The sequence below is a fragment of the Myotis yumanensis genome, unplaced genomic scaffold (genome assembly GCF_028538775.1).
Source record: "Myotis yumanensis isolate MYYU_CA2020_CCGP unplaced genomic scaffold, mMyoYum1.0.hap1 SCAF_19, whole genome shotgun sequence".
Taxonomy (NCBI): domain Eukaryota; kingdom Metazoa; phylum Chordata; class Mammalia; order Chiroptera; family Vespertilionidae; genus Myotis; species Myotis yumanensis.
The window spans coordinates 22986705-23009739 of NW_027223770.1; the positions used below are offsets into that span (position 1 = coordinate 22986705).

The 23035-nt window shown below is 57.5% G+C and overlaps 1 protein-coding gene across 2 annotated transcripts in view; it reads right to left on the bottom strand.

The window, feature by feature from the left end:
- Positions 1–583: 583 nt before the first annotated feature.
- TPST2 (tyrosylprotein sulfotransferase 2) overlaps positions 584–23035 on the bottom strand; it is a 34868-nt gene continuing 12416 nt past the window's right edge. Inside the window, exons 2-6 of one of the 2 annotated variants that reach the window (XM_070399675.1) lie at positions 7714–8619; positions 5911–6109; positions 4944–4994; positions 2466–2514; positions 584–1054 (exon numbers count right to left, since the gene is read on the bottom strand). In XM_070399675.1, coding sequence (XP_070255776.1) covers positions 2473–2514; positions 4944–4994; positions 5911–6109; positions 7714–8555 — 1134 coding nt within the window. In that variant the 5' untranslated portion in view covers positions 8556–8619 and the 3' untranslated portion in view covers positions 584–1054; positions 2466–2472. The remainder of the gene's footprint in view (positions 1055–2465; positions 2515–4943; positions 4995–5910; positions 6110–7713; positions 8620–23035) is intronic. The other variant, XM_070399676.1, reaches the window with a different exon arrangement.

The following is a 23035-nucleotide window of genomic DNA, read 5'->3' on the forward strand; positions in this document are numbered from 1 at the left end:
GGCGGGGACACTGGCCCGAGTCACTCCCTCCCACCGCCTCACTCACCATCTTTCGATGCAGAACTGTCCCGAGCCCGGCATCTGGGGCCGGCAGGGAAGGGGTCCCCCCCCACAGGCAGGGCGAGCTCGCACCCGTGCAGGCCGGAGACAGGACGGCCGAGAAGCCCCCGGAATATTCCTTCTAATGGGGCGTCTCTGAACATGGGGCTCGGGCCGCCCCAGGCAGATGCTGTGCTCACAGGTGGGAGACGGAGACGAGGTACCTGCTCCTCAGGCAGCACCGCAGGCCTCTGGGCGCCCAGCGGGGCTGGACAGGGGCGGCCACACCCCGAGGGAAGGGCCACCGGGAGCTCAGGCCGGACCCTCTGGCTCCGCCGGTGCCTGTGCTGATGCTGATCTGCACCCTTTGGCCGCAGTAAACCGTCAACGGGAGACTAATGGGTTTTCTGAGTTCTGGGTCCTCCCAGCAAATCACCAGACCGCGGGCCTTGGGGACCCGACACAGGGTGGGCCGAGCCCGGCGGGACCGTTCTTGCCTTTGCTCACCCCCACCTGCCCCTCCGTGAAGTAAGGCACCGACAAACAAGTCCCTGGTCACTTTATTCAAATAATAGATCTATTTTCTGTGTCCATTTAAGGGCTGGGGAGGAATCAAAGAAAGCCTCATATATTAAATTTTTAAATAGATTCTTTGAATTCAAAAATAGGGCCTAGGAGAGGCACGGGGTGGCCTGGTCCCAGCCAGCAGCGCCGCCCAGGCGCCCTGCACAGGAGCGAGGCGGCAAGGCCACTTCTTAGAAAAAGTTCTTGCGGGAAAATATAAAAACCAAGTTTCCAAAGCTGGACGGTGTCCACACTCCCGCCCTCCATCCCGGAGGGTCCGAAGGCAGCGTGTTTCCAGGAAAGTTTCCGAAGATCCGGCTTTGCAAACATATGCAAATCACCCCTCGGCAGCAGTCCCTTTGCCGGTTAATAGCAAGCAATATGCTTGGATTAGAGTCCGATTTCCACTGGAGGCAGCTTCTCCCCTTCCTGGCGACAGCCACTGCGAGACCTGAAAGCAGGGGAGCCCCGTGAGCCCAGGCCGGTTCCTTTCGCAGGTGTGAGAGCAGAATGCGCGGCTGCAGCGCCCACAGGAGACGGGAGGCTCTCCCCACATCGCAACCTGCACCCCGACCTCAGACGCCCTTTCTCATGTACCAAGAGCAAACAGCAGCGACTGCTGGGAGGCGAGGGAAGGATCAGCACTGAGTCAAGGCCAACCACGAGCCAGGAAGGAGCTAGCGCACCCCGTCTGGTCTGCGGTGTCTCGTTTAGAGAAGCGAGGGAGGCATACTCCCGGCTTCCGTCAGGGAGGCCGCGCAGGAGCAGAGCAGAGCAGGGAGGTCGGAGAAAGGGAGAAACACGGGGACCTGTGTTCCACGTGAGGTTCTTTTCTCTGGGATTAAGCAGACTCCGGGGCCTGAGCAGGATTTGGGGGGGGGGGACCCTGAGAGTGATACCAGGCGAGTTCCTTCTCACATTTCCGTGACCTGGTCAGAGAGGCGGGGGCACCGGGACGCTCACTCCCTCGTGGATTCCCTACCCCCTGCCCAGGTCCATGGCGAGGGCCCAGCACCCACCCTGGTCAGCTCTCTGGCAGGTGGACAGTGACGAAGCCCATTCTCCAGATGTGGAAAACTGAGGCCGAGAGGAGTCAAACGTGAAGCGAGTCCTTAAATCTTTGACTTAAGTTCAAACCCAAGTTTGGAGCCGTTCCACTGCCCCTCAGAAAACACAGATGAGTAAATACTCATGTTCGTTAAAGCAAACTCTAGGGGAGATGTCTTTGGGGGAGATTCTGCCCTTTGTAACCCTGTCTGCCTTGGGCAAGTCAAAACCTTCTCTGGGCCCTGGTTTTCTCTTCCATAAAATGGGACCATGTCACCTGCCTCCCAGGGACGCTGAGGGTTAAGTGAGTGACAGGGCTGTGGGGTTATGCTTAGACCAGACCTGCCTGTGGGTACCATTAGAACAGGAGCTGCTTTGCGCCAAACCTGATCTGTTAGCAGAAGCTGGCCTGGCAGGCGGCAGTCCAGGCAACAGCGGCCCAGAATCCCCCATCTCTGGTCCTGGGGCACCTCCCTAAGCCAAACCTTTCTTGGGCTGGCTCAGCACTGAGCCCTGCCCAGCCGGAGCAGGAGACTAAGCCTTGATTCTATAAATAGTTCCTTGGCCGGTCACCATGGAAACCTCCCAGAGGGGTGGGTCAGCCCCCCTTGGGGGACACTCCTCCCCAGGGAGGCTCAGGAGGGACAAGCTTTTCAGAAAAGAGGTTCCTGGGCTCGGAAGTGCGGTCCCCGGGAGGTCGGGGCCGGAAGCGGGGAGTCCTCGCGAGGTCAGGGCTCGGAAGCTGGGAATCCCCGGGAGGTCGGGCCGGAAGTGGGGAGTCCCCTAGGGGTTGGGGCTCGGAAGTGCGGTCCTACCTGGAAATCACGAGCTTCCCACGTGGGAGGCGGTGCTGTTCGGGTTCACCTGCGGGAAGACACAGGAAGGTCACGCCAGGTCCCGCCCTCAGCATCACGGCCGGCACACACACTCACCCATCCCATATTCCCTGCACACCTACTATGTGCTGGGTGCTGGGAAACGTGAGCCTGACAGACCAGGCCTGCTCTCATGTAGCTTATGTTCTAGGGGGAGGGGCTGAAGCGCACACACAGGCAGGATGCTGGCCACGCCCAGCACCACGTGGGCCACAGGATGACTGCGGGGCTGCTTCACCCGGAGGGAGGGGCCGATAGGGTGTGTGTGTGTGTGTGTGTGTGTGTGTGTGAGTGAATGCGCTGTGGTGAAGAACCAGCATCTGGCCTTTGTCCTGTGCCTGGCACACAGCTCCTAAAACCCGCAGCCTCTCCAAGCATCTTCTGAATGCTAATGAGATGGCTGGTGGCTGGGGGGCCCACAGAGCTTCAGGATGGGGGGCTGGTCGCCAGAAGGTCCAAGGCATGATTAGAGGGGTGGGACTCTCAGCACCACACCCCCCGACCTTAGTAATCACTGGCCTGTGACCGAGGCAATCATGCTACTTCATGAACCCTCCCCAGAAATCCCAGCTTCCGGCTGGGAGGGCGGTGCGCCCAGAGAGGCCATGGAGCTCGCCCTCCCCAACCCCTGCCTGGGCACCTCCCACGTGGCTGTTCCTAAACTGTATCCTTTATAATAACCTGAGGAGTGGGCGTCGTGGAAACCCCCAAATGTGTGGGTGTCCTGGGCACCCCCTGCGGCTGGCGTCTGGCGGGCAGTGCGCTTGGACTGTGCCTCCACCTGAGTCAGTGTCGGGGCTGAACTGAGCACCAGCTGGTGCCCAGACAATCAGAGGACTGGCTGCCAGTGTCTGACACCCTCACACTCCACAAGCAACAATCTAAAAGGAGAAACCGAGTCCCGCCCCGCGGAGGTCGGAGGTCGGGAGGGACAGCATTCCCGCGGAGGGAGCAGCAGAAACCTGGAGGGAGGGTGTCCCAGCCCAGGGAGTGAGCAGACACTGTCGTGTGAGATGCAGGTCTAGTGTGTGAAGCTTTGTTTTGCTGGCTTAATATTTCCCCATTTTTGGTTTCATGATGACCACGTGGGAGGACCACACGTGACTGCAGCTCGCTGATGGCCCCTTTACTTAACTCTGCCCTGTGGTCAGTTGCAGGGTTTGCAATATCCTGGCTGAGTCATGGGCGGGGGAGGCCGTGCAGGGGAGCGGGCGGGGCGGGGGCAGCGGCAGGGCAGCTCCCCGCGGGCGAGGCTGGGAGCTGATGACACAGCACCTGCCACCCCTCCACGCACTGCTCCTCACAGAGCCAAGCCCCGCGCTGGGCCGGGACACGCCCTGCACTGCAGGGGCCGCACACTGGCCGACTCTTGTGAAAAACACACTCGGAGCCTCGCAGGCTGAGTCTTAAAAAGATCTGGACCTTCCACCCACGGATTCCACTCCTTAAGGATGGGTTCTGGGGAGTGACTCAGTGAGCCCCACCCCCACCCTGGCCCACGGAAGAGGCAAGAGCAGGGTGAAGTGTGCCCGGCATCCTTCCGGATGTTTCCAAAGACGGCAGAGGATCTCGGGGAGACGGTGAAGTCACTGGTGGCACGTGAGCCTGCACACCGCACTCTGCCCAGTGCTGCGCGGGTCCCACACGGCACACGTGAAACCCATTGACCAGACGGAGAAGCATGAGAAGCAACACAAAGCATCTCAGACACACACTCACCACAAAGGCCGCACGCACAGGGGCTGAGACAGGCGACCAGCAAAAGTGAAGTTTCCGGTTGTGGGCATTCCCCCCCCCCCTCCCCGCCCCCGTTTCTGTTTGCTGTTCTTGTTACTCCTTGTTTTGGTTAAAACAGGTGAGAAATGAGTGCTGACTAATTCTAGCATCATCTTTGTAAAAAATATATATTTGTATTGATTTCAGAGAGGAAGGGAGAGGGAGAGGGGGAGAGACAGAAACATCCATGATGACAGAGAATCATTGATTGGCTGCCTCCTGCACGAGTTTAGGGCTGTGTTTCTCTCTCATCCGTGTTTCTCTCTATCCCTCTCCCTTCCTCTTTCTCTAAATTCAGTAAAAACATATTTTTAATACTAGTATTTTTATAAAAACAAATGAAATTAAGGCTAAAGACAGAGAGTTACCACTAACTCCTTCCATCTGCTTTCCAGCCCGGAGACCAGGTGCAGGGAGGGGCTCAGGCAGAGGGCGGCCGAGGCCTGGCCCAGCTGGTCACTCAGAGCGCCTCTGGCCCGACTCTCACCCCCCCACCCCCACCTCATACTCACCCTCACCCCCCACACCCCTCCAATATCCTGATGGGGAGACTATCACCCACAGTAGAGGTGAGGAGTCAGGCACACAGCCAGCGGTACAGCCGGGCAAACAGAATTCACAATTCCCCGTGGGGTTTCTAACCTGAAAATGTCCTTTCAGATTGGCTGGTGTTTTATAGTCCCCTCTCAAGACCTACAGAAGAGAAAAGAAATATCACTTTCATGGATCTGATAAAAAAATAAAATTCAGTCCATTACCTCCACATCCATCCACCTTCCCATCCATCCATCCATTACCTTATCTATCTCACCACTCACCTATCCATCCTCCCACCCGCCCATCCACGTGGCCAGCGTGGGGGCGATCTGGGCCATGTCCCTCCCCACGTCCCCAGGGATGTGACAACCCCTGGGACGGTGCTTCCAGGCTCACGCACGGAATGACAGCTTCACTCACACTGGGGTCCTCCCAGTCACTGAGCACTGAACCCCAGGATCCATTACAGAAACACAGAGTCTACAGTAGCCACAGAAACACACACACGCACACACATGTACACGCATACTTACACATGCACACACAAGGCTTTCAACAAAGGAACCTAACTGCAGTAGCATCAAAACCACCCTAAAGACTAAACAGCTATCTGGTCCAGCCGGTGTGGCTCAGTGGCTGAGCATCGACCTATGAACCAGGAGGTGATGGTTCAATTCCCGGTCAGGGCACACGCCTGGGTTGCAGGCTTGATCCCCAGTGTGGGGCATGCAGGAGGCAGCCAATCAATGATTCTCTCTCATCACTGATGTTTCTATCTCTCAGTCTCTCTCCCTTCCTCTCTCTGAAACCAATGAAGGGTAAGAGTAGAGAAAGAAAGTGAAATTAGTGCACAGATGGGCCTGCGGGTTGGGTGCTATAGAGTGTGAGGCAGTTGGCTTTGAGCTTCCTTGTAGCCCAAGCAAAAATGGAAATACAAGCAGTCACATGACCCACCATGGCCACAGCTCAGGCATCACAACGTTTATATTATTATTTTCTCAGACAGCTGGGGCTCGCACCACCTGTGCACGCCTCCGAGTGTGCACGCCTCCGAGTGTGCACGCCCACTCACCCGGTGCGTGTTGTTGATGACGATGGGGTCCGGGTTGCCGTAGTTGGGGGGGTTTGCGTAGGGGTCGTAGCCGAGCCGAGCCAGCATGGGGGCGATCTGGGCCATGTCCCTCACCACGTCCCCGGGAATGTGCCCGGTCCACTTGGACAGGGCTTCCAGGTTCACGGGCTTGATGACCTGGTCGGTGGATCGCTCGATCCTGCGGAGAGAGGACAGGCTGCAGGGCTGGGCAGGGCCGGGCAGACCCGGGCACCACCTGGGGGCCCCCTGCTCAGTCACTCGGGGGCAGTGGGGAGACTGGAGGGACCCGGGCCCCATCAACTGTGAGTTCGCAGACGGGTCCCAGGCTGGTCACGCCCCTCTGTGCGCTGGGGTACAGCGTGCGATGGGAGGAAGGAAGGACCAGGCAGAGAACACTGTGGGGCCTAACTTCTGCTTCCTTGATGCCTCTGACTTAACTTTTGTTTCTGCGGCTGAGACGGACAGTCTGTTCTCGGGAAGGAATTACCAAACACGAGCGGTGAGACTGAGTCCCTGTGGCCACCACTCCCAGGCCCTCGGCGCCCTGCAGGGACCCCGTCCTCCCAACCCTTTTTCTGAGCCTTAAATAATGGAGTAGCTAAGAGCTGACCCAGGAGCCAGACTGTCTGGGTTCAAATGCCAGCTGTACCCACAGCAGCTGTGCGGCCTGGGAGGGTTACTGCCCCTCCCGGAGCCTGTTTCCTCAGCTATAAACGCGAATGCTGACAGCACCCACCTCCTGGGCTGCTCTGAGGGGTCAGTGAGTGAATACAAGTAAGTGAGTTAATACGGAGCGACAGCTCGCTCTCCTCCTCCACTGCTCGGTCCTCTGGGGCTCAGGAGGGGGCGGCCTCCCGCAGGAGGAAGGCAGAAGCAGGGGCAGGAGGAGGGCCCCGGACCTGGGGGGCTCGAGAGCACACTCTCTGGAGGCCAAGAGGCCCGGCTCCAGTCCCGGAGCCACACTCTGCTCCCGAGATCCAGTTTCCTCATCTGTAAAAGGAGGGGAGCGCAGTTCCAATGCCTTCAGGTCGCTATGGCGACTAAAGGGATAATGTTTGTCAGGGGCTTAACTGAGTGCTTGCCAGAGAGCAGGCAGTTATTAAATGGTAGTGATGGTGGGAGGACGAGTATCCAGTAAAAACACATCAACACTAACAAGGAGAACAGGAAGAGTAGCTCCTGGCCGGGCAGCGTGGCTCAGTGTTTGAGCGTCGACCTATGAACCAGGAGGTCACGGTTCCATTCCTGGTCAGGGCACATGCCTGGGTTGTGGGCTCGATCCCAGTGTGGGACGTGCAGGAGGCAGCCGATCCATGATTCTCTCTCATCACTGATGTTTCTCTCTCTCTTCCTCTCCCTTCCTCTCCGAAGTCAATAAAAATAACAGAGTAGCCCCTAACACGTTTACCCTATTTGACACTCACAGGTACTATCTATAAGGCAGACAGATTATAGTCCCATGTGACAGATGAGGAAATGGAAGCACAGAGAGGCTGAGTCACTTGCTCAAGGCCACACAGCTAGAAAGTGGTGGAGCTGGGACTCAAACCCAGACGGCCTGGCTCTAGAACCGGCGTTCGTCACCTTCACCCACTGCAACCTGGCTGTGAGGCATGTTCGAAGGTCGCCGATTCTGTCAGGAAAGAGGAGAGAGACTGCCCCCCTTTTTTGATAACGCAGCTGCGCCTCAGAGAGGCACGGTGACTTGCCCGAGGCCCATCTTTCCTCATGTGCCTCCGACCCCAGGACCGGGACCGGGGCGGGCTGTCGGGGGCCACTCACTTGGACAGGGAGACGCCGCCGGGCTTGCCAATGAGGTCCTCATGGTGCAGGACGGAGTCGCTCCAGGCGATGCCCAGGAAGTCCAGGATGAGCTGGAGGGAGCGCCGGGGGTGCAGCACCAGCTGCTCGTAGTACACGGGCAGGCACTTGTCGCGGCCCACCTCCAGGCACTGCGCGTACATCACCTCGATGGCCTTGTTCCACTTGGTGAGGCAGTCGCGGTAGCTGCTGAGGTCGAAGCCGGCGATGGTGACCTTGCGGGTGATCATGGAGTGCACGGAGGCGCGGCCGTCGCGCACCATCAGCAGGAACTTGGAGTTGGGGAAGAGGCGCGACAGGTAGACGGAGGACTTGAGGGTGAAGGGGTCCTTGTTGCAGAGCACGCGGGCCGGCTCGCCGTGCTTGGCGATCACCTCCAGGATGAAGGCCTGCATGGCGGCGTCCAGTACCTCGTCCGTCACGCCCGCCTCGTCCAGCCGCTGCTTCTCCCGGCCCGACTTGGACCAGGCCTGGCGCATGGCCAGCACGCGGGGGATGATGCGGGTCTCCTCGCCGCAGCGCACCTCCGGGTGGGCGTCCAGCATGGCGCGCATCAGCGTGGTGCCGCTGCGGGGCACGCCGCCCACGAAGATGAGCGGCATGGCCTTGCCGTAGCGGTACTCCACGTGGTCCGTGCCCACCATCACCAGGTCCTCGTGCTCCGGCCGCATGGCGGGCCAGCGGCTCTGCGGGCCCTTCAGCACCGCCCGGCACTCCAGCACCTGCTGCCCCAGCTGGAAGGCCAGGAGCAGGCCCAGGGCGCAGCCGGCCGCCAGCAACGCCCTCCGCACCGACAGGCGCATGCTGGGCCTGGGGTGCGGGGCTGGCTTCAGTGGTAGGTCCGCCAGAGGCCTGCTGGGCTCACATCTGGGGAGAGAGGGAGACCGTGGTCAGCGAGGCCTGGCACACAGGAAGCACTAAGCAGTTTCTATCATAATAACTGGTTATCCATTATTTCTAACATTTAATGAGCAACTACTATGTGCCAGGAATTGGGTTTGGAGCTCAGAGACAGAGCCTCAGTCCCAGGTCCACACACATCATAGACACACACCTGGGAGGGGGTGATGGGTTTTACTGAGCAGGTGAGGGTAGGCTTCCTGCAGGAGGAGGCAGCCCTCAGCGGAGTCTGAACAGTGGGCAGGTAAAGTCTGCACAGCCGGGCAGGGAAGAGAGAAGAGTGTTCCTGGCAGAGGGAACAGCCAGTGCAAAGTCACAGGCAGGAGAGAACCCACGTGCCTGGGAGCTGCCGGCAGCGTGGGGAGCAGAGCAGGGTGCGAGGGAAGGGAATGGGGAGACGGCATTCCTCTTTGAACATCAGGTCCAGCCAAAACCACCACAGGACCTGGCCTGCAGCTGGACCAATCCAGCCGCAGGGCCCGCTCGGCCTGGGGCCCTTCACTCCACCGAGTGGAAAATGCACTCCCGGGCCCAGGGTCGAGGCTGGTGAAAGGCCGAGGCATTTCCTGGCCACGCGGCTTTGGGAGAGTCACTTCCTCCATCTAAGCCGCAGTTTCCTTCCCTGCAAAGGGCTGGGGCCCCTGACTCGAAGAGGCTGGGAGGTTCTAGAAGCGATTGACAAAGCAAAGCTGAGTCTCCTCCCGGGGCCACTGGGCTCTGAGCTGCAGAAAGCAGCTGGGGAACCCCTCTCCAGAAACGTGCTGCTGACAATGCTGGGGTTCCTGGGTGCCCTGAATTCCGGGTCTGGCTACTTCCAGGGGCAGAAGGGTGGCTGGGCCGGACATAAAGCCACTCAGCAGTTCGCCCAAGGGCCCTCCAGCTTCTCCAGGTGCTCAGGGCCATGCTCAACTTACACCCCCACTTACACCCGAGACTAGAAGGCTGCCCATGATGATTACTTCGGTGTCAGTGCCCCTGGGGAACTGTCAGTCACATGTTAGCTTGATGAGCATAACCACCCTTTCCTCCTGACACTTAGTGGGGAGGAGAGAATGGAGCTTTGAGGGAACAGATGGCAACTGGGGGGGGCGGTGAGAAGAGAGGGAGAAAAGGGGGTAACCTCGGAAGGTTCTCTCCAGAAAGGAAAGGCTAGTGTGCAAGGGCCTGTGTGTGTACAGCCGTCCGCTTGTCCTGGGGGATATGTGCCAAGACCCCCAGTGGGTAACTGAACCCGCGGATATACTATGCTTTTCCTATAATACAAACCTGTGATAAAGTTTAAGCGACTTGTGAGCTTTGGGGCCATTAAGTAAAATAAGGACACAAGCACCGTGACACCTGACAGTCGCTCTCTGATGACCAACATGGCTACTGCGGGCGGGAGCGTGCCCAGCGCGATGCTGGACAAACGGATGATTCGCACCCCAAACAGATGATTGCATCATGCTACTCAGGACGGCCCACAGTTGAAAACTTATCAATTGTTTATTTCTGGAACTTTCCATGGAATATATTCGGACCGGAGTTGACTACACGTGAATGAAATCACGGAAGGTAAAACCGCGGGTTGGGGGGGACTCCTGTCCTTTCCAGCTGGTCGGGGGTTAGAAGTGATCTGGATGCTAAAGGCCAGGGGCGACCCTGGGAGAGGGACAGCGAGAATAAGAGGAATGTTAGCCGCTCCCCCGCTTGGCTGAATACTGACCGCTCATGGGCAGCAGCACTTAGAGACAAGCCCGCGCTTCGTGTTTTCACGCTGACTGAGCAGGTGCTGCGCCAAAGCTTTTCCCACCGTCATCCAACAGGATCCCCTCCAGCCTCTGGGGTGGGAATGCCTCACCCCAGGCTCAGCGAGAGGCAACCTGCCCCAGGGCCGGGGCCAGAGGAGCAGGCGCTGAGCCGATCCCTGACCTTGGCCAGGCCCCAGCAAGAGGCCACCTCTGCTACCAGAGAAACAGCTCAACGCAGGCAGCCAGACGGGAGCAGAGGACAGCAAAGACCTGGAGGGGGGCTCTGGAAGCAAAAGTAGGGCGACTTGGCAGCCAGCCACCCACGAAGCCAGAAGCCCAGGCAGCTTCCCGGGCACCCAGCGCCACCCCAGGAACTGGGCCTGTCCCCACCCACCAGACCCATCAAGGGAAGTGCCCCGGCGTCCTGGCAGTGAGGAGGGCAGCAAGGAGGGTGGGGAAGGGCTCAGATTCGGAGCCCTACAGCTCGGGGTTCAAATCCTGCTTCTGCCACTTGCCAGGCGGTGACCGGACAAGGGACTTCATTCTGAACTCCCGTTTTCTCCTCCAAAAGTAAAAAAGAGATAATGACAGCCTTCCTCCGGGAGCTCTTATGAGGCAGGAACGGCGTGGGTGCCGGGAGCACCAGCCTGGGACAAAGGGACACGGGCTGTGGAGCTGGCCACCGCCCGGGGGCTTTGCCGAGCCCCCAGGAATGGAGGCTGGGGGTGTGGGGTGACTGCGCCTAGGGCTGCCCGCCAAGGCTGCCTGCCCGCTGGCCCCTGGGCACAGGCGATGCTGCATTAGGGGCGGGCGCCATGGAGAGGGGGTGGGCCCCTCAGAGGGGGATGGTGGGTTCCCCGAGGGCACCGACAGTGACTTGGGGGGAAAGCACTCTGGGGGACAAGCTGCAGGGCAGGGGAGACCATCTGGGCCCCGGATGTCACAGCTGGGTCTGAACTTGCCTGGACCTCCAGGGGTGAACTGGCTCACTTCTCAGGCAGAGAGGTGCAAGCCGGGAATCTAAGCTGAGGCACGGCTGCTCGGGGAGCCCTGGGTCTCTGCCAACCCATTTTACTGACAGGGCAGTGGAGGCCCACCAGCAGAAATCACTTCAGATCCCACGCTGTCTGAGCTTCACCTCCCCTCCTCCTGTCCCATTCCTAGAGTGGGGGGCGGGGTGGGGGGTGGTTAAGAAAGAAGCTCTGGAGTTGGATGACTCCCGGCCCACATGGATTGTCCCTGCTCTGAGCCTTGGTTTTCCCTTCTGTAAAATGGGCTGGTGGGAGGTTCCAATAAGAACAGCGAGTCCTCAGACATCTCAGCTATTGTTTCATCTGAGCCACAATCATGATGGAAATAAACGGGGGGGGGGGGGGGGGGGGGGGGCCTGTTCCCGCATCTCTGTCCGTTCTCCCTACTCCGATTCCTCGCTTCTATACAGTTTTTTTTGAAATACCAGCCTAATGAGTACATCTAAGCCCGGATGGTGAAAGGTTCCCTGGTGTAACCACAGCAACCAGCCCCCAGCCTCCACGCTACAGAACACACAGGCCTGGCCCTGCTGGGGCTCGGGTGGCCAATAACTGGAGGCCTGCCTCTTGGAACAAATACAAACAATTAGGGAGAAGGTGCTTGAGGCGTTCCAGGGCGGAGGGGAGGGGGCGGGAGGGAGGCGGGATGGCTCGGCCCAGCTGCTCTCAGGAGCCCTTGAAATGCCTGGTGCTGGGGAGGAGGCCGGCCAGGCAGCTTAGCTTGCAGCCTGAAGGGCCCTTTCAAGGCTAAGGGACAGGCTGAGCCGCAGGCACCCAGGGCCACGTGTCCAAAGTGGAGCACCACCCACGCGTGGGCATTTGAATTTAAAGTAAAAGGAAAGAACGTTTCAAATGCAGCTCCTGTGTGCCAGCCACCGGGTGGCCAGGCGCAGGTCTAGAATGGGGCCAAGCTGGCCCTCCCACCCCTGGCCTGTTGCTCTATGGCCTAGGAGCTAAAACGGGCTTTTAAATTGTTTTTAAGGGAAAGAAGAGAAGAGAAGGGGGAGCAGAGAAAGGGGGAGAGGAGGGAAGAGAAGCAGCAACAACAACTCTATGTGATGCACAAGACCTGAAATATTTACTCTCTGGACATCTATAGAAAAGGCCTGCGGACCCGGGGGTAGGACATCCCCATCACTCGCACTAATTTCTGTTGGACAGCGCCGACTTGGAAGGCAAAGGAGAGGCCTGGCGGGCGGGGGGGGGGGCAATGTGCCCCCTTTTTCTTAGAGGAGAAACGCAAGCATTCATTATGCTCCACTGCATACTTAACACGGGGCCCAGGGCTTTCCATGCCCTCCCTCGTTTTAGCCTCACAACAGCCCTGGTGGGCGGGTGAGGGCCCGGCTCTCTAACGTACGGATGACGAAGGCCAGGTGCGTGCCAGGTGAGCAGGACTCTGCCAAAAAGCGAATGCCTAATCAACCGAACCGAGCAGCACACAGAGACCACAGGTAACAACACAAAAAGACAAGAAGGAAATAGACTCAAAATGCCACCAGGGGTAGGTGAGGATGTTTTTTCCTCATCACACACTTGCACGGCGTTGTCATATTGTCTTTCTACATCATAATAAAATGACTGGTATTTTAAAAACTTAGAGTGGGGACTCAAAGCCCAGCTCCACGGGCTACTGACCGACCCCCTCTGAGCCTCAGTTTCCTCATCTGTAAAATGGGGGCGATAGCAATGGGCATACGGCACTGGGCCCTTGAAATGTGGCCGCTGTGGAGGAGGAACTAGCCTCAGAGAAGCGCTGGGGGATGTCAATAAGTCAGAGCGCGATTTACATGCCGGCTTTCATTTTCTAATTTCATCCTCGGTGGAAACTTGTGTTTCTTTTCCTCACCGGAGGGGAGAGAGAGGGGTGAGAGGAACATCAATCGGCTGCCTGCTGCTTGTGCCCCAGCTGGGGATGGAACCTGCACCCAGACATGCGCCCTCACTGGGAATGGAACCAGCCACCTCTTGGTGCCCAGGACGCCGCCCCACCTGCTGAGCCAGCGGCCAGACCTGTGGAAACTTTGCAGATGGGGCTTTTCATTCCCATCTGAGAGGTGAGGAGACCGAAGCTCTGAGGACTGAGTGGTCAGAAGCCTCACCACTAGCAAGAGGAGAAGCCAGTTTCCATACTGGCTCTGTCCCCAGGTGGATCTCCGTGGCACCGTCATGGGACTCATAACACGGGTGCAGCAGGAGGATGGGAGGAGGGAGCTTTGCTCGATTTTCCCACTGACCCTGGAAGTGGGGGACGGGGGGCTGTTCAAGCTTCAAGATCCTTTTAGACCCACATTCATTCCACAAGTGTTTACTGAGCGACTACTATGTACCAGGACACATGGAGAGCAGCAGACAAAGGCTCCTGCCTCCTGGAGCTGACCTTCCAGTGGGAGCAAAACTGCAGCGTGTGAGACAGCAAGACGCCTGTGACAGATGTTCGGAAGGAAATGCTACCCCGGGGGGGGGCGGGTGTCAAGCCACAGGAGGTCACAGAACAAGGTGACATTTACACTGATACCCACTGATTTGGCCTCAAACTCATTTGAACTTCTAAGTCAGCATAATTTCTCCAAGCTCAGCGGACAGAGGTTTCCGCGATGTGGGAGGAGGGCTGGAGCACACGCCACCAGCGAAGGTGGCAGATCCCTGCACTTACAGTGGCCTGGGAGGGGAGCCCAGTGCCATGTGCTCAGCTCAGCTATCAGTCCTGCAAGTCCTCCCCTCGGGAACCAGCTCCCACACATTCCATCGCCATGGTTACCACCAACCCCGCTGAGCCCCGCTGACCCCACCATCCCAGGCCCCCACCTGCGGGTGCAGAGTTGGGGAGACCAGGGATCTCCCTGGCAGGGCCCCTGGGAATGAGACCTCGGACCACTCTGCAGGGAAGCCAGCCAGACTCCTCAGGCGAGAGGAAGAGGAGAACAGTAACTCCGAGGTCTGGACGCGCCCGGGCTGAAAAGTGCGAGGAGGGATCCAGAGGGAGGCAGACGAGACAGGCTGGCAGCTGCCTTCAGAACGCGCTCGCACTAGCACTGCTGGGCTGAGGCGCCGCGCTGAGGAATCCTCTATTTACATCGTTGAGTTTTGTCCTCACAGGCACCCCCAATCCCCCCATCTCACCCTCTGTGTTAACCCTCCATTTACTGGGGCTCAGAGAGGTCCCAAGGCCACACGGCTGGGAAGCAGGGAGCCAGTAGGAAAATCCGTCTTCCTCCCCTCTCTCCACATTGCCCACACTCCTCGATCCGGGACCTCTTTCCTGACTTGCTTTGCAATTTTTACCTAAAATGATTTAAAGCAGGACCACATTCCTGCTCCCTGACCCAGAGACTGGGTCTCCTGAGCTACTCTGGGCGGCTCCCCGGGCCTCAGTGCTCTCATCTGAGAAATGGGAGTAACACCTGGAGGGAAGAAGCGGGGAACTCCGGAACTCTCATCAGGCCTGGCACAGAGCCAACAAGCAAAACTGTCAGCACTGAACATTCTGATCCCTGAGAGGCGGGGCGGGGGGGGAGGGGGGGGCCAAGGACTCTGACCCGAGGACAGTGACTCTGGTCTGTAGGAAGCCTGAGAGCAGGCCTAGTCAGCCCATGCAGGAATGCCCGAGGCTGCAGTCCAGGAAAGAGTCCTTACAAAACCAGGTTCCGGGCGGCACCCGGCCGAGCCCACGGAATGCAAATGCGGGGAGTTTCTGTGAGACCGCCGTAGTTCTGGTTCTGAGTCCTGTATCAGAAGGGCAAGAAGGACTGGTGGTCTGCCTTTGGTGGGTGAGAGAGAAATGCACAACTCGGGAAAACAAATCACTGACTAAACACACACGCACACACACGCACACACACACGCACACACACACGCAGGCACACCGAGGCGTCTGCCGTCGAGGAAAGAGGCTTGTGTGCACCTGGCACTTTATTGTATGTTCGGCCTCTAACCACCACCGGGGTAGGCACCCTCATCAGTCATTTGGCAGAGGGGGAACAAGCTCAGAGACGGGAAGTGCGAGCCCGAGGCCGCGCACGCAGCCGGGAACTGACTGAGCCTGAACTGGAACCTAGGACTTTCTGACGCCAGAACGCAACCACTTAACCAGCCCCCCACCCCTCCCTGCCCAATGCGCAGATGGGGAAGCTGAGGTCATGCAGCTGCTCCGGGCAGTGGCCAGCTCCAGCTCCGGCCCCATCTCCCAGCCTCGCCCCTAGCACCTGGTCAGCCCTGGCTCTAGGCTTCCTGCTGGGGAACACATGGGACCCCTCCTGCCTGCTTAACAATGCAAACAGGAAGGGCCCAGAGTGACCTTGGAGCCAGGGCTTCCTGCGCCCGACACACACACATACACCACCCTGTCTCCATTCTTCGGCCGAGAAGCTGCCAGAGATGGGGGAAGAGCACTGGGGGAGGAGTCCGCACGCCTGGCTTTGAGGCCTGGTTCTGTGATGACTAGCAATGATGCCCTGGGGGAGGGGAGAGGAAGGTGCTCACCGCATTTCTCTGCCTCGATTTCCCCACCTGTGACATGGGGATGCTCACCGCAGCAGCGAGGATTCCATCAGTGAACTGATACACAGCACTCAGACCAGAGCTTCATTATGTTATTTCTTTAAGATTTTCTCAAACTTACAAGTGCATCAGAACCTTCTGGAATTATTGAAAGACCCAGCCCCAAGGATTCTGATTGAGAAGTTATGGAATGGGGCCCAGGGATCTGCATCACCAAGTATGGTCTCCTCCCTCCCACGCCCCCCATGCAATACTGCATAGGGCCCTGCATTCAGCATTCAAGGGCTACTGGCCAGGCCGAGGGAATGCAATGCTCAGAGGGTATGGGGTAAGAGCTGGACAGGCCAGGTGCAATCTGTTGTGATCTTGTGCTGACGACTTCGCCTCTCTCTGGGCCTCTCTCGCCTGCTCTGCAGAATAGGGGTGCAAACAGCACCCGCCTGGCTGGCTCCTGAGCTCAGTGGCATTAGTGACGATTATGTACTCTTATTTCTTAGGAGACACGGGCTGCCGGTGAGGGGTGTCGCAACGGTCACCGGAGAGGCAGACGATTCACACGGGGGGGGGGGGGGGTTGGATGCCCGGAGGGAGGACATGCAGGGGGCTGTGGGAGCACCCGCATGGGCAGGTTAGGGTGGCCCAGTGCCACCCCCACTGGACGGACAGACAGATACCACGCCAGAACTGCACCCAGCAACTGCTGACCTCCCCAAACAGCCATGAGGGAGAGAGCTCCCCTCTGACCAACTCGTGGACTCTGTGCGGTGGAGCCCTTGGGCCACCTGGTGAAACCTATGGGTCCCTTCCCAGAAGGGTTTAGAGGGTCCCAGAGGATTAGAAGGACACCAATTAGAGCAAAATCTGGCTAAGAACACGGGTAAAAAATACTGTGATATAGTAACCCATCTGGCCCTTTATTAGAGCAATAAATTAGGGGATGAGGATGCAATTCGCATGGATCTGTAGCAACTGAAACGTGATATCAAGATCCATGCGGTTTCTCCTGGTGATCTGGCCCCGCTGCAGCGATCTGTCACCTACACCGCCGCCGGGAGGAAGTTTTAATTGAGGCAATAAAGATGTCATTTCTCTCCATCCCAATTCCTGGGCCCAGGGGTGGAGGAGACCCACACACCCAGGGAGCTGCACTCGGGAGGGGCCTGGCCCCCGTTCCGCCCATTCCTGCCTATTTCCTCTCTCCGCCATCAAGCACAGGCAGCAGGGGTTACAGGAAGAGCTTGACGGCATATTCCGAGGGTGATGTCACACGCCAGCACGTGACCTTGGGTATCAAGTCAGGAGTGAGTGGGAGGGCGCCAGGGGCTGCCGTGGGGCGACTCTGGGCCCAGACCCTGCACACAGGGCCTGTGGGGGGGGGGGGGGCAGGGGGAGCAGAGCAAGGCTAGCATCAGCATTGTAGTCACCAGCGGTGGGCGAGAGAAGGCTCAGGTAGGTGGGCGGGACCCGGGGGTGCGGCCAGCCGGCCTGGGTGCACGCCTACCTCTGCTCCAGACCCCTAACAGTGTCCTCTCTCTCTCTGGGCCTCAGTTGCCTCATCTATCAAATGGGCCAGTAATTCTTACTAGCAAGGCTGCTGGGAGGATTGAGGTGGAGGCTTCGCCGTGAGAATCAGCAGCGGCCGTGGCTGATGCATGGCAGGGATTTGAGAAACAGGTGCTGGTTAGAAGTCAGCAATGGGGGCAGGAGGGCAGGGAAAGGAGGTCGACAAGGAGCCGACTGTGCCTGGCCTTGAACGCCAAGTACGGAGCCTGGGCTTCAGGAAATTGTGAGTGCTGGTCAGGCTGTGCACGGCTCTGAATGTCTCAGAACCTTAGGGTCTTCTCTCCTCGGTTAGCACCAATCTCACTTGCCCGCCTCAAAGACACAAGGCATCATGAGAGCATGAGAGGGGAGGCACATGGCCAGGTGGCTCAATGGTTAAGGCATGGGAGGAGGGCCCGGGAGGGGCTACAGACACGTCCACGGCTGCCTTTGCCAAACAAGGACTGGCCATGAGACCTGGGGCCAGTTAACGTCAACAGCCTCAGTTTTCTCATCTGTAAAATGGGGCTGCACTGCCTCCCTCAGAGGGTTGCTGGGGTAGCTGTTAAGTGCTCCGGGCAGGACCCAGCAGGAGAAGGATCTCAGTAAATGCCAGCTGTTAATTTAGCATCATCTCTAATTAGACATTCTAATTAAATATTCATGGCACAACATTAACAGACCTGGATCCGTCTGTAAAAAAGGATTCATGAACCTGAGGGATACTTGGGCTGAGATGTTAGGTGATAAATAGGCTATCTGATCCCATTCTTGTAAATATTGATGTTGGAAAAAATACTCCACAAAGGTACACCCTCAAAGGCTAAGTGGAGCTTCATGTCTTTCTCCCCCGACTCCCTGAGCTACAGGAGCTATACATCAGCGGTAAGATGCAAAATAAAGGAGTGGAGAAATGCAATCAGGCCATTTCTAGGTTTGTTACATAATTTCAGGACCTTGAGGAATAGAGCCAGCCTCGGAACAAACCTGGCAGCCTTGGAGAAAGCCTGGGGCAAGCCCCGAGGAGAGGCCGGCCAAGGGCACCCGGCAAGGTCACCAAGCAGCACCGTGGCCTCTCTCCCCTCTGCAGGCATCAGGCTGGTTCCTCCTCCCAACAAGATGAGGGGGACGGGCCTCCTGCTACAAGTCTGGCTCTGGAATCAGGATGCGGATCCTGGCTGGGCCATGGCTCGGTGGCCTTGGGCAAGACACTTAACTCCCCTCATTTGTAAAACCAGAGCCCGATTTTGCGGCAGTTGCAGATGGCCTTTGTAAAAACTAAGTTTAAGGTAACGCATGGGGAGCACTCATTACTGTGCCTGGCAAACAGCAGGCGCTCTCGTTATGATTAGTATTACTATTATTAGTATCTGAAATCTAGCTCCGTCATGAAGAATCTTTTGTAGGCCATGGAATGCTAATCCAGGGGGCACAGAAAGGAAATGTAGTCGTGGGTACTAGGGAGCCATGGCACGTGTTTGAGCTGAAGCAGTATGGTATAATTCTGAAGCTGTACAGGGCTGGCAGCCAGTGCTCATCCACAGGGACAGACTGTGCCAACGTCCTCCATCATATCTCCACATCCTTGGCGGTCCTCCCATTGCACTGCAGCTGGGCAAAAACACAGCACAACTCCCATAGGCTATCCTCCTGCCACTTCCGGCCTTGCCTGTGTCCTCGGTGCCAGCTGGGCTGGTGAACTTCAAGCATCAAGAAGCTGTGGGATTTGAAACACACCACGGTCATGATGGCCTCAGAGCACAGGTGTGATGACCAGGAGGCCCAGATGCCTAGTGGGGCCACATGGCAGCAGAGGAGGTGTGGCCCCTCCTTCAGAGCCGGGAACACTGGTTTCCTCCTACTTTGCCGTGTGACCTTGGGAAAGTCCCTACCCCTCTCTGAGCTCCAGCTGGCCCAATGAAAAGAGGTTCTTAACTGCTCCCTCAGGCTTAGGGGCTGCCACAGGGGTGCAGCACAAGCAAACAGCTGTGCCCACTGTGTGCCAGGCACTATGCCAAACACTCAGGTGTGTGTTTTCCTTAAATCCTCACAGCTTAGAAGTAAGTGGGTCCTTCTACCATTCCTTTGGGTTTTTTTTTGTAAATCCTCACCCAAGGATATGGTTTTTTAGAGAGAGAAGAGGGGGAGAGAGAAAGGGAATCGAACCCACAACCTTCTGGTATACGGGACGACGCTTCAACCAACTGAGCCACCCGGCCAGGGCACCATTCCAGTTTTTAAATTGACTTAATTATTCAAGTCACAGGAACAATCTTTGTATTTTAAAAAAAATAGAGAAGGCTGACGCCTGTCTGGAGGAAAGTCTCCAATCCCATCCCCGTCCTTCATTTCTAAGAGGTACCCACTGTTGGTCAGTTTGGGGAGGAGCACCCTCACCTGCCTTCTGAGGTAACAGCCGAATACCCACCTGGATGAAAATCACATGGGGCTTCTCTCCCAGCCTCCCAAACAGCACCCCCCCTCCTCCCCTGCACATGCCAGCACATCACACCAGGGGTTCTCAATCTCAATCGGAGCAGACTGGCCCCTCTGGAGACAACTGGCATTGCCTGGACACGGTTTGGGGGTCATCTAATAGGCGGAGGCCAGGGATACTGCTCCACATCCTGCGATGCCCGGGTCAGGGCCCACCACAAAGGGTCATTTGGCCCCAAATGCCAGTCATGCCAAGGCTGAGGTCCCAGATCCCGCGTGTCCTTCTGAAACTGGCACGGCTCCCTCCCACGAGGCCGTGAGACCTTTCCATACCGGTGTGTTCGCTCCGACAGTCAGTAAGCATTGCCTGAGCGCCCGTGTGCCCGGTCCTGTCCCAGCACGGGCCACGTCGGTGAACGGCACACACAGAGCCCAGCACTCACGGGGCTCCATCCTCATGGAACACAAGACCTCGATTCCCAAGCCCCATGGGTCATCCCGCTGAGCAGGGATGGCCCCCCATGCACTTGGCCAAGGCGGCACACACAGAGCCCAGCACACACGGGGCTCCAACCTCATGGAACACAAGACCTCGATTCCCAAGCCCCATGGGTCATCCCGCTGAGCAGGGATGGCCCCCCATGCACTTGGCCAAGACCTTCCTCATACATTTAGGCTGCTGTCGTGTTTGATGCGTGCACCCGTCACAAAGGAACACTGTAAGGGCACCTGGGACTCTGTAACCGCGTCAGGAGCTGGAAGCTGGCTCGTCCCACCCCAGGGGACTGACCAAGACTCTGCGAGAAGCTCAGCCTCGGGGGGCACCTGAAAGGGGTCAGGGGCTCGGGGCCACGCAGCCTGTCCGTGGCAGCAGGCACTGCCCCAGCGCCTCCGACGGCCCGCCCACCAGCCCTGCCAGTCCCCTCGGCAGCACCTTGGCACTGCCCGGCGCTTCGTTTACCCAGAACAGACGATTCTTCCCATTTTCCAGATGTGGAGACGGAGGCCGGACAAGGCGTCCAGACCACCAGAGTCCACGACCTCTAAGGCCCCTCTCAGCTCTGGCTTCTTGGATCTGGCCACCTCCCGGGGCTGCGCCGGGGCAGCTTCCTACCCAACCACTCCGCTGGCAGAAAGCCGCACGGAGTAGGAGGGCGGAAAGGGTACAGGCTCACCGCGTAAAGGAAGGACAGTCCCCGAGGGAGGGACGGGCTCGGTGGGCTGGGCACCTGTGCCTTTCATGTCCAGTCATCCGGGACGGAGGGCCAGGCGGGGCCACGGGGCAAGCCTACCCTTGTCAAGCGCCACCAGAAACGCCAGGGCTCCTGCTCGGGAGGGGGAGGCTGGGGGGGAGGGGGAGGACGGGGACCGTGCAGCGGAGGGAAAGGGCTCCAAAGCCAAGGGCTGGCTGGGGCTCCAGTTTTGCTCTCACCAGCTACACCCTCAGCCTCAGTCTCCTCCCCCTGAAAAATGGGCTCATACTTCTCGCTGCAGGGAGCTGCTGGGGGACTTATGTGCACGAGTCGACAAACAGGAGCCGCCATCGGAGCCCTGCCTTGGGCGGGCACCGGGCTGCTCTCCTGAGCTTACTACGTGCTCACAGCAGCTGCTGTGGTCAGCACTGCTCCCCTCCCACCTGACAGAGGAGGAAACTGAGGCTCAGCGAGGTCCCTCTGCTCATTCCCCTAACTGTAATGTCACAGCTTATGGTAACTGTCCGCCTCACGGTGTCGCAACCTCAGCACGAACGACATTTGTGCCAAATACTGTGGTGGGGGCATCCTGTGTATGGAGCAGCATCCCTGGCCTCTACCCATTAGATGCTGGTAGTGCCCGCTCCCCAAGTCATCGCAACCAAAAATATCTGCAGACACTGCTAGGTATCCCCTGGGGGCACAAATCACCACCGGCTGGGAATCAGTGCCTGGCGCACAGAAGGAACCCAAGTGTGCAGAACAGAAGACAATCAAGTATACGCTAAGGCTTGCCTCCTCCAGGAAGCCTTCCGTGATGCCCTAGCCTGGTGAGTGCTTCCCTGGGCGCCCACAGGTGCAACCCCCGCCCTGTATGAGTCTTATTCACTGCTGCGCTTTCAAGGCTTGGCCCAAAGACTGGTATACAGCAGGTGTTTAATAGATGTTTATAGAACTGACCTGAGAAACAGGGATGACTTCGGTTGAAAGCCCCACAGGGCCGGTTTTCCCATTTTAGTTCAGGGCTCTTTCATCCCCAGCAAAGGTGCTAATAGTCACCTGGAGTGATGACTACCAAGAGCGGGCCGTTTATACACCAAACACTGGGCTAAATTCTCTGCTGGGTTTAAAGAGGGAAACTGAGGCTCAGACAGATGAAGGGCTTGACCTGTGTTCAAATCAATGAATTCCTGGTTTCTCTTCTTACTGATCAAAAGAAGTTACACCTGGAAGAAGATCTTTACAATACATATTTCAAACAAGATATCTGTGTCCAGAATATATAAAGACCTCTGTGAAATCAGTAAGAACAGGACAGGCAACTCAACAGAAAAATGGGCAAGTCTGAAGAAATACTTCACACCAAAGGTTATCTAAATAGTCAATAAGCATATGAACGGGCACTCAATCCTATCCATTAGGGAAACAAATGCACATTAACGGTACAATATGAGACCACTGTACATCAGAATGGCTAAAAAAAAAAAAACAAGATAGGACCAAGTGTTGGCAAGGATGTGATGCAACCAGAGCTCTCACGCTCCATTGGTGGGAGGGTAGCCTGGCACAAACTCTTTAGAAAACTCTTTGGCATAACAGAGATGAAAGCCAAACATACGCCTTCTCTAGGACCCAGCAATTCCACTGCTAAGTACACATCATCAGAGATGCAACCAACTGTTCACCAACAGGCACATATTGCAATGTTCCCAGCACCACTATCTGCAGTGGCCCCCAACTGGAAACGACTCAAATGTCCATTAACTAGAGAATGGGTAAATAAGTAAATACAAATAAATAAATGTACACTAGCCACCCAGGAGGAAGAACAGGCCAGAACTTCATATTATAATACGGATACATCTCACAGATATCATGCTGAGCAAAGAAAGCCTATACAAAAGAGGATATATGTGTGTTAAAGTAGCTTTTCTATAATAATAAAAGCGTA